An 11,129-nucleotide genomic window follows, 5' to 3' on the forward strand; every position below is an offset into this window, starting at 1 on the left:
CAAGAAAGACTGTCTCATTGTTTGTTTGTAGATAAAAGCCGGAACTTAATTGGGTTTTACTAAATAGCATATTATTGTCCCACGTAATATCTAACAGAGCAATAAAGTTAAATATTTACACAGTCCTACCTAACATCTGAAATGTTGGGCATTATTTTTACATTCTTATAACTAAATGCTAATCCCTATATTTAAAGTCAGAAATCAGAAGTGACTCTTTCCTTGTAATATACTTGAACTTATATTTTAAAACAGAAACCATTTTATTGAGTTACAAAAAAAAAAAAAAAAGCTTCTGTGAACCGACTCGGACCCTCGCGAAGCCGCGAGCGTGGTGAATGCTTTTGACCGCACACTTTCATGGCTGGTGAGCAGCAAACTTTGTCTTTTTGTTTCACTCAACTTGCCAACATCTAAATCAGTGATACGGGCATTCAGCGTTTCCTTGGACAAATAGGTCGAGATACGCGGAACATACTCACGCGAACCAATAAATGATGAGAGGAAGTTCAAGATGCCATAAAAATAAATTCTTGAGTTAAGCCCAGGTTTCACATAACGCCAGTTTCATAGGGCACTTACCCGGCTAAAGGCGCAGTGCCCCTGAAAATAGCACACGGGGGACACATCATTTAAATAAATGTGTTTCTTTGCCCGAACGGAAGTTCAGATCTGCTCAGTTATCATTAATTTTGCTCTTTTATATCCTTTGCGGGCGCTCATGGAGAAGTTGTGCTCTTTGAGGTTTTGTGAGTTGCCCCGGGCAGGCGGAGGTGACCCTCGATTTTTCACCCGGCGGCGCGCAGGTTGTGGGGATGGCGAAGAGTGTGAGTGTATGCGCATTTGTCAAACGTGCCGTCCCTTCTGGAGAAAGTGGAAACCCAGGGGGAAAACGCAGCGCAAATGTGGCGGGCCCAAAAAGTCACGCCATCCGCCCGGAACCCTTAGAACAGGAGTCTCAGGAACGAGGCCGGATCTGTGCAACAGGTGACAGATGATTCGACAAACCTCAGCCGCCCAATTCATGTTTGATTACATGAATCAAAAAGCAAACCTCAGGTCCCCACTCGCGCGCCAACTCGCGTGGGTAGACGGAGACCCGGAGGCCTTGGCCCTCTGTAGAGTTTGCAGGACTATGCGGGGTGTGTGTGCGTGTGTGCGTGGAGAGGGCCTGATCCCCCAAGTTTAGGGTCGAGTCGAGTCCCGGGGGAGTGCCAGGGGAGGAGGTGGCCCGGGAAAGGCGGAGGAGGGCGCACGAACCAGAGGGCGCGCAGGACACGCAGCAGCGCCGCGCGCGCTCGGGCGGCGCGACCCGGGAGGCGGACTCTCTCTTAACCCTCGCTGTCTCCCCCTCCCTCTTCCTTTTTAAAGGACGCCGTGGAGGCAGAGCTGTCAGCAACCGCGAGGCCGTTTGCACTTGGCCCGGCCAGGCTGACTCCCGTGACAGACAGGGGTGGGGGCTGAGGGGCCGCCTGTCCCGAAGCCCCTTACGTGGGCATCTCGCATTCTCCTGCTTTGGGCTCCGCTCTGGACCCAGCGACGGGGGCGAGTCCAGGTGCTGCGCGGCCCGGGAGTTGCCAGCCCCGGACGCGATGGCTCCCGTGAGGAGTGGGGTGGGAGGTGGCCGAGGGCTGGGCGAGCCCCTCGCGCCCGGAGAGTTATGAGCGGGGCAAAGGACCGCAGCATCAGCCCGAGCCGCAGCCTCGGCCGGCGCCTCCCGCGGGCCCTCGCCAACTCGCCCCCGCGCACCATGCCGACCCCCAGCCGGCTGAGCCCGCCGCGCAGCCCCTGCTTCCTCCCTGACCCGCGCTAACCCTCAGGGGACTGGTTTTGGCCGCCTGGGTAGCTCCCCAGGCCGCTCCCCAGGAGAGGCGGAACCGCGGGGCGAGCGGAGCCCCGGCTCAGCCCTTCGCTCTCCCTCCCGGCCGCCCGGCGCGCCCGCGGCGATGGGGGCGCTGCTGGCGCTCTGCCTCCTCTTGGGCTGGCTGCGCGGGGGCCCGGCGGGCGCCCAGCAGCCCGGAGAGTACTGCCACGGCTGGGTGGACGTGCAGGGCAACTACCACGAGGGTTTCCAGTGCCCGGAGGACTTCGACACGCTGGACGCCACCATCTGCTGCGGCTCCTGCGCGCTGCGCTACTGCTGCGCCGCGGCCGACGCCAGGCTGGAGCAGGGCGGCTGCACTAACGACCGCGGCGAGCTGGAGCACCCGGGCATCACGGCGCGTGAGTACGGGCCCAAGGTGGGGCAGACCCTGCCCGGTCGCGCGGCCGGGCTGCCGTGTGTGCCGACTGGTGTGCTCGCCAAGAGGCGTGCCAGGCCTTCCCGGGTCTGCGCAAAGGGGACGCTAGAAAGTGGGGGGGGGGATCAAGGGAGAAGTGGGTGGTCGCGTTTCAGGTCAGGGGCGCTGTTCCTTTGCAGTCCCGATTCCCGCCACACGCGGTCTCCGCCAGTCTGCCCAGGAGCTAGTTCGCAACGGACCGCGAGGACCGCGGGGCTTGCACCCAGTGACTCCGGGGGAGAAAGAGGGAGCCCTGGGCTCTCACGACATTTCAAAGAAGGGCTGTGGCGGCCGCGCCAGGCTGGACTTGAGTTTTCAGGGTTGGTAAGGGTGCCCTACTCTGCGCCCTGGGAGCTCCGGGAGCTTTGAGAAGTGCTGATGGCGCAGGGAACGCAACTCTTGGCGCGCGTTTATCTGTAGCCCCACGGCGGTAAGGAACTTAAGCCACATTTGTGTGTGTGTGTGTGTGTGTGTGTGTGTGTGTGTGTGTGTGTGTGTGTGTGTGGCCGTTTGGTACTGTTTCTAAGCCCCATTCTCACGACTTGCTTTCATTTCTCTGCATCGAATTACCCACTCCGGCCCACCCCCTATTGTCACGCTTTTCAGAAATGCCCAGGTCCTCCGGTTGGATATTTAGAAACCAGGGTCTCAGGGGCTTCCCCGCCCCCTATTCTCACGTCGGAAAACACGGGTCAAGTTTCCGCTTACTTCAGAGCAGAATAAATCACAACCCCAGCAGAGGAACTTTACACCTTACAAAACAAAAAAACTTTCCACCTGAATCGGAACTTCAGGGAGACCATTTAGAGCTCCAGGCGATGGTTTTACGGCCGAGAAACCGGAGGAGCGGGGGCAGGGGACGGGGGGGGGGGGGGGGGGGGGGGCGCGGGGGGCGCGGGCCGAGAGAGAGCCTTGACACCCCAGAACTCCAGAGCGGGGGTCTGAAGCGGGCCAAGACGGTCCCCAGGCAAGGTGGGAGAGGGTGGAGAGATGATTAACGGCGCTGGAGCTCCAGTCCCCTGAGACTGACAACCCAGAGGAAAGGGGGTCCCACCTTAGAACTCCATTAAGACCTTCAAGGAATTTGACTTTGGAGGGCAAAATTCCAGTATAGAGGATTGAGGAAGTGGCTTCTGGGGGAAAGATGTTCAGTGGAAAGTAGGGAACTCGAAGGTGGCCTGGCCTGGCTTTACAGTCACGCCCTCTGCAAAGTAAGTGCCAAATGCCGGCTCTACCTCGGGGGACCCCATCCTGGCCTCCCACAGTGCTCTGTGGCAGGAGAGGGGCCAGTCTCTGCACCCACCCAGCCTGGGGTCTGGCAAAGCCTCAGGACCTTCCCTTGCCAGATTGTCATTTTGGGCAAGTTACTTAACTGCTCTGGGCCACTTCTCAACTCTAAATGGGCATATTGGTCTCAGAGGAGTTAGGTTGTGAAATAAATGAGTGTATGGATGCTTAGCAAGGTGCTGAGTGAGTAGACACTTTAGACTTGCCTTCTGCAGGGCAAGAAGTAGTAAGAAGTACTAGTAACCTTCTACTACTTCTAGTAGTAGAAGTAAGTAACCTTCTTCTAGTAAGACAGGGCAGAGTGGGTGGCACCCGGAAGAGCTTACTCTCAGGAGCCCACAGATCTTAGCATGGATAGTTACCTGTCACTCATTGCCTGTGTGTCTTTGGGAAACTCAGCAACTCTCCAATATGTTTCCACATCTGGAAACTAGACCATATCATTCGGGCCTCACAGGGTTACATGAATCTGATAATAAATACCAAATAGGTACACAGTAGGGTCTTAGTCGGATACAACTGAGTGTCTTCACTTTCATTTTTCACTTGCATGCACTGGAGAAGGAAATGGCAATCCACTCCAGTGTTCTTGCCTGGAGAGTCCCAGGGACGAGGGAGCCTGGTGGGCTGCTGTCTATGGGGTCGCACAGAGTCGGACACAACTGAAGCAACTTAGCAGCAGCAGCAGCAGGGTCTTAGTCAATGCAGACTTGCTTTCTTCTACCTCTAAGCGGGAGGTTTGCATCCCAAGGCAGCTCTATCAGGCAGGGGCCACACCTGGAGGACTGCTTGGGAGGTGCCTCTGGGTGGGGAACATTATGTCTGCCTTAGAGAGAGAAGGGAACTGGGGTTAACTCTGTCAAAAATGTGCGCTCCCAGAAAGTGTGGGTCACCAACACCAGGGACCACACCTCAGTCTAGCTAAAGTTCAGTCTGACCTTCCCAGAATTTGAGTGGAGATCGAGAGGCAGGAGCATGATGGCTGGAGGAGGCATCCCAAATTGTTTCTGGAAAGAAGTATCCAGACAGGACAGTCTGTCATGTGGTAGGATACACAGTTAATGGGGGCCTGCTATGGATTTCTTTATACTGTTCTTTCTGTAGTCTTGTAAAATCCTGGGGGTTTCGCTTAACAGGTCCAGCTCTCTTTGCTCAGATCGGAGATTCTTGGATAGGAGATGGATTTTCAGCCTTATCGTCCTTAAGCACCCCACTGTGATAAAACTCCTAAAACCTGGATTGAAAGCCAGTGTTACGGTAACCCCCCAAACTCATCTTTTCCCTCCCTCCAGTGCATGGACAGGCGGATAGAGTCTGTTCCTTCTGATTTCCAAATGTGCAATATGATGGCTAATTGCTAACAGAGTCTACAGTATCAGTCTGCTTCCTCCCTGCTAGGAGCAAGAATATTCTATTATCACAGTTTGCAATTCAGAGGTTACCAGTAACAACTCTGAGAAGCCGGGCTGACAAGGTGGTTGAATGGGCCTTCCACCTCCTACCTGTGAGCAGCCCAGAGTTTGGGAATCTCTTGTCTGAGTACCTGTGCCTGTTTTTGCCTTCTAGAGCCTGTCTACGTTCCCTTCCTGATTGTTGGCTCCATCTTCATTGCCTTCATCATCCTAGGCTCTTTAGTGGCTATTTATTGCTGCACCTGCTTGAGACCTAAGGAACCCTCGCAACAGCCAATCCGCTTCTCACTCCGCAGCTATCAGACAGAGACTCTCCCCATGATCTTGACTTCTACGAACCTCAGGGCACCTTCCAGGCAGTCTAGCACCGCCACCAGCTCCAGCTCCACTGGGGGCTCCATCCGAAGGTTCTCCTTTGCCCGGGCAGAACCAGGCTGCCTGGTGCCCTCACCGCCCCCACCTTACACCACAGGCCACCCAATCCACTTGACCCAGCCGTCCGGATTCCTGGTGTCACCCCAGTACTTCGCTTACCCGCTCCAGCAGGAGCCCCCGCTGCCCGGGAAGAGCTGTCCAGACTTCAGTTCCAGTTGACAGGCCATGAATGCAGATCCGTCGTCTAGTGCAATGGCACACCTGTGGATGCTGCTGCCATGGCCACCAGGAGTCCCAACAAAATTTCACCTGGACCAGCAATGCCATGGAGGAAAGCGTGAGGAAGATACAGCGCCTCTTAGTCTTGAGGTTCCTGGCTGCAGTCACAGAATGGCTGTATGAAGAAAATTGCTTTCTGGCTTTGAAAGCATGGTGACTATTACATTTCAACTTATGCTACTTTTATTCAAAATATACAGTAGTCTGACTAGAAAGTTACAAATCGGCTAAAGCTGTTTTATTGGACAACTCAGCTATCCTACATAGGCCTATGTGTTCTTTTTTCATTATAAGTTCTTTAGTGAGTCATAATACAAATATATACATAAATAAGCAAAGAAATTGTACCTGATTGTAATTATCGAAGGTTCATTTAAAAAATTAACTGCTAAGTAAACTGAAGAGACAGTGAACAGCCTGTTTATAATTTGGGGAGCAACTTAACTGGGAATAATATTAGCATCATGAGAACAGTTATTTTTTAAATCAATAGCTAAATTTCGTTGGAAATATGAGTGTCTTCAGAAGATTTCAATAACTGCATGAGAAATTTAACATTTTAAATATTTACTTAGATATTCATTGTAACAGAGATCTTATGTAAAAGCATTTCCCCCACCTGCCCACGGGAATATTTATTGCAGATGTTTTGTTCAGCAACATTTAGTGTTTAAATGAAAGTTGAACAGTTGGGTCCTAAAACATTTATTTGTAAAATGAGTTATGTACAAATGTAAAGATTTGTAATTTAATGTATTTACTACACTGATGGTACTAATTATTTAGTAGTCACACTGTAATTTTTTATGTTAATAATAAGCGTGGAGTTCAAAGTCCAGCTTTGGCTCTAATCATCTGATATTATGTATCTTAAGTGCCACTGAATTCCATGTCTGATGACTAAATATTTGGGCATATATCCTGCTGGATTAGAATAAATAAAATGCTTTATGTTTTCATGAAACCTCTTTGAAAGTTTAGATCAAAGTGCTTCATTCTGTCTCCTTAATGATATTCTCTGCTATTCAATAAAAGGGAAATGTCTTTACCTAACACTTCATAATTTGAAATGAAAAAAATCTATATTAATTTTGTATTATGTTCTAAAGCTGTTTTCTACACTGGGGCACTTGAAAGCAGCCCAGGAAGTGAGCATTTATAGAGACATCAGCCTGTGGGCTGCAATCCTGAGCTGTGTCATTTGCATAGATTTAAAAATTGGGGCATTTCTCATAAGAATCTGAATTTTGGCATGAAGAGGATGTGGCACCAAGGGTGCTGTTTTGCCGGGGGTAGGAGGTCCTTTTCAGAGAGGGTCCTTGCCTTCCACCGGCCTTCTGCCAGGTCTCCCTGGCCTGGCCCGTCTCCCTCAGTTTTGTTGCCTCTTGGCCCCTTGGGTGTCCTTTGGAAACCCAGGTTTATATGGGTTCATACTATTGTGTGTCATCCTCAATAGCTCTTGTCAAATACAGATCCTTTAGAGGTGGAATGCTGACCTAAGAAAAGTCATTTGGCTTTGACTCTTTGTTTTCTAGTTGAGGAAGCAAGTTGGAAGATGCTATGTCTTTGCCCAAACTGATGGCAGGAGCTCTGGCTTCTGGTCGCCTGCTTCCTCCTGTAACTAACCAGGTACCCAAACTTAGACCAGATAATTAAGGAATAAACATAGGAAAGAAGGGAGGGAGGGGGGAAGGCAGAAAGGAAGGAAAGAAAAGGAGGGAGTGGGAGAGGAAAGGAGGGAGGAAAGGCTGAACGTAAAAGGATAAACATTTGTGTGAAGCTCTGGAATTCACTCTCATGTCATTAGGCTGGCTTTATTCATGTTTGTTACATACTGCTCTTTTGCTATTTTAATCTTTACTGGACTCTTAGGACTCAAACAGTATTCTAAATATTTATATGCAGTAACTCTTCCCCTCCATCAGCCCCAGCAAACAATGCAACATGGAGGTATTATAATTCCTATTTTATAGATTTGGAAACCAAGGCATACAGGAGTGAGGTAACTTGCCCACGATCCCACAGCTAGTCAGTCCTGGAGCTACTTGTATAACCAGATTCCAACAGCAAGGGCACACCAGCTTTGAGGTTTCTTTAGTTGTCTCTGGGCACACAATCCAGTGACAGGTAAAGCATGAGGCTCAGGGCGTCTCTCCAGGACAGTGATTATTAACTCTTCGATCTAGTGAGTTTTCCTTAGAACAAATATTTTGTGTCATGCCTATAACTGTCCACAAGCTTCGCTGGTGGCTCAGATGGTAAAGAATCTGCCTGCAATGCAGGATATTCAGATTTGATCCCTGGATTGCAAAGATACCCTGGAGAATGGAATGGTAACCCACTCTAGTATTCTTGCCTGGAGAATTCTGTGGAGAGAAGAGCCTGGCAGATTGCAGTCCAATGGGGTTGCAAAGAGTTGGACATGACTGAGCGACTAACACTTTCACTTTTAACTGTCCTAAAGTGAAATTCCTAGATCATATTACTCACTACACATATATTTAAAAACAATCAACATAATGTCTTAATGGTAAATAGAAAGGAGAACGAAAAGGAGAATTATTTCATAATGAAAAAGCTTCAGCACATTTAACAGATGACTTACAGGAGAACCTCTTCACCCAGGAATCACTGAGATGTGACAGCTCCCCGTCCAGACCTATGCAGGTTTACAACACTATCAATTTACACTCCAGAGTTGCCCTACTGTTACTGAAATTTTTTCCCAAACAAAGTTTGATCTTCTTTTAATCTGCACCATAGTTATATATCTGGAAAATTCAGTGTATATTTAAGGCAGTGCAGAAAATACTTAGGTAAAATGGGACTAGATTTTTCCACTGATACGAATGGAGGGATATTTCAAAGTCCTGCTCATGGACATCAAGTAGTTGTTGGGCCAACTGTCTCATGCACTGTAGGATCTCTGAAGAACAGAAGTTCTATATTTTGAAAGGTAGCTATGCAGTTAATCAGTTCAGTTCAGTCAATTAGTCGTGTCCGACTCTTTGTGACCTCGTGAACCTCAGCATGCCAGGCCTCCCTGTCCATCACCCGGAGTCCACCCAAACCCATGTTCATTGGGTCGGTGATGCCATCCAACCATCTCATCCTCTGTCATCCCCTTCTCCTCCTGCCCTCAATCTTTCCCAGCATCAGGGTCTTTTCCAATGAGTCAGCTCTTCACATCAGGTGGCCAAAGTATTGGAGTTTCAGCTTCAACATCAGTCCTTCCAATGAATACCCAGGACTGACCTCCTTTAGGATGGACTGGTTGGATCTCCTTGCAGTCCAAGGGACTCTCAAGAGTCTTCTCCAACACCACAGTTCAAAAGCAGCAATTCTTTAAGGCTCAGCTTTCTTTATGGTCCAACTCTCACATTCATACATGACCACTGGAAAAACCATAGCTTTGACGAGACAGATCTTTATTGGTAAAGTAATGTCTCTGCTTTTTAATATGCTGTCTAGGTTGGTCATAACTTTCCTTCCATGGAGTAAGCATCTTAATTTCATGGCTGCAGTCACCATCTGCAGTGATTTTGGAGCCCCCCAAAATAAAGTCAGCCACTGTTTCCCCATCTATTTGCCATGAAGTGATAGGACTAGATGCCATGATCTTAGTTTTCTGAAGGTTGAGCTTTAAGCAAACTTTTTCACTCTCCTCTTTCACTTTCATCAAGAGGCTCTTTCGTTCTTCTTCACTTTCTGCCATAAGGGTGGTGTCATCTGCATATCTGAGGTTATTGATATCTCTCCCGGCAATCTTGATTCCAGCTTGTGTTTCATCCAGCCCAGCGTTTCTCATGATGTACTCTGCATATAAGTTAAATAAGCAGGGGGACAATATACAGCCTTGATGTACTCCTTTTCTTATTTGGAACCAGTCTGTCATTCCATGTCCAGTTCGAACTGTTGCTTCCTGACCTGCATACAGATTTCTCAAGAGGCAGGTCAGGTGGTCTGGTATTCCCATCTCTTGAAGAATTTTCCACAGTTTATTGTGATCCACACAGTCAAAGGCTTTGGCGTAGTCAATAAAGCAGAAATAGATGTTTTTTGGAACTATCTTGCTTTTTCGGTGATCCAGTGGATGTTGGCAATTTGATCTCTGGTTCCTCTGCCTTTTCTAAAACCAGCTTGAACATCAGGAAGTTCACGGTTCACGTATTGCTGAAGCCTGGCTTGGAGAATTCTGAGCATTACTTTACTAGCATGTGAGATGAGTGCAATTGTGCAGTAGTTTGCGCATTCTTTGGCATTGCCTTTCTTTGGGATTTGAATGAAAACTGACCTTTTCCAGTCCTGTGGCCACTGCTGAGTTTTCAAAATTTGCTGACATATTGAGTGCAGCACTTTCACAGCATCACCTTTTATGATTTGAAATAGCTCAACTGGAATTCCATCACCTCCACAAGCTTTGTTTGTAGTGATGCTTCCTAAGGCCCATTGACTTCAATTCCAAGGTGTCTGGCTCTAGGTGAGTGATCACACCGTCATGATTATCTGGGTTCTGAAGATCTTTTTTGTACAGTTCTTCTGTGTATTCTTGCCACCTCTTCTTAATATCTTCTTCTGTTATGTCCCTACCATTTCTGTCCTTTATTGAACACTTCTTTGCATGAAATGTTCCTTTGGTATCTCTAATTTTCTTGAAGAGATCTCTAGTCTTTCCCATTATATTGTTTTCCTCTATTTCTTTGCATTGATCACTGAGGAAGGCTTTCTTATCTCTCCTTGCTATTCTTTCAAACTCTGCATTCAAATTGGTATATCTTTCCTTTTCTCCTTTGCTTTTTGCTTCCCTTCTTTTCACAACTATTTGTAAGGCCTCCTCAGACAGCCATTTTGCTTTTTTTGGCATTTCTTTTTCTTGGGGATGGTCTTGATTCCTATCTCCTGTACAATGTCACAAACCTCCATGCATAGTTCATCAGGCACTCTATCAAATCTAGTCCCTTAAATCTATTTCGCACTTCCACTGTATAGTCATAAGGGATTTGATTTAGGTCATACCTGAATGGTCTAGTGGTTTTCCCCACTTTCTTCAATTTAAGTCTGAATTTGGCAATAAGGAGTTCATGATCTGAGCCACAGTCAGTTCCCAGTCTTGTTTTTGCTGACTGTATAGAGCTTCTCCATCTTTGGCTGCAAAGAATATAATCAATCTGATTTTGGTGTTGACCATCTGGTGATGTCCATGTGTAGAGTCTTCTCTTGTGTTGTTGGAAGAGGGTGTTTGCTATGACCAGTGCGTTCTCTTGGCAGAACTCTACTAGCCTTTGCCCTGCTTCATTCCGTACTCCAAGGCCATATTTGCCTATTACCCCAGGTGTTGCAGATAATGGATAACAGTAATTAAACACCATGTGTGTGTTGTATTACATGTATCATTTAATCTTCCTAACCCTGAAGTCGGGATTCTTACCATGCCTGTTTGGCAGATAAAGAGATCAAAGCAGAAAGATTGAACACCGTGCCCAAGACTGATGATAAG

The 11,129-nt window shown here is 48.2% G+C and overlaps 1 protein-coding gene across 1 annotated transcript; it reads left to right on the forward strand.

Annotated features, from left to right (window-relative positions):
- Positions 1-1,346: 1,346 nt before the first annotated feature.
- SHISA3 (shisa family member 3) lies at positions 1,347-6,682 on the forward strand. The gene is made up of 2 exons (XM_040238115.1): positions 1,347-2,223; positions 5,133-6,682. Exons 1-2 carry the CDS (start codon positions 1,947-1,949, stop codon positions 5,570-5,572), a joined length of 717 nt encoding a protein of 238 aa, XP_040094049.1. The 5' UTR covers positions 1,347-1,946; the 3' UTR covers positions 5,573-6,682.
- Positions 6,683-11,129: the final 4,447 nt, after the last annotated feature.

This window comes from Oryx dammah, unplaced genomic scaffold (assembly GCF_014754425.2).
Source record: "Oryx dammah isolate SB20612 unplaced genomic scaffold, SCBI_Odam_1.1 HiC_scaffold_3, whole genome shotgun sequence".
NCBI lineage: Eukaryota > Metazoa > Chordata > Mammalia > Artiodactyla > Bovidae > Oryx > Oryx dammah.

What these genes read in the sequence shown, in the direction of transcription:
- SHISA3 (XM_040238115.1), top strand. Translation starts at nt 1,947, where the DNA reads ATGGGGGCGCTGCTGGCGCTCTGCCTCCTCTTGGGCTGGCTGCGCGGG. An exon ending in GCACCCGGGCATCACGGCGC is followed by an intron (nt 2,224 to 5,132) that starts GTGAGTACGGGC and finishes TTTGCCTTCTAG; the next exon opens with AGCCTGTCTACGTTCCCTTC.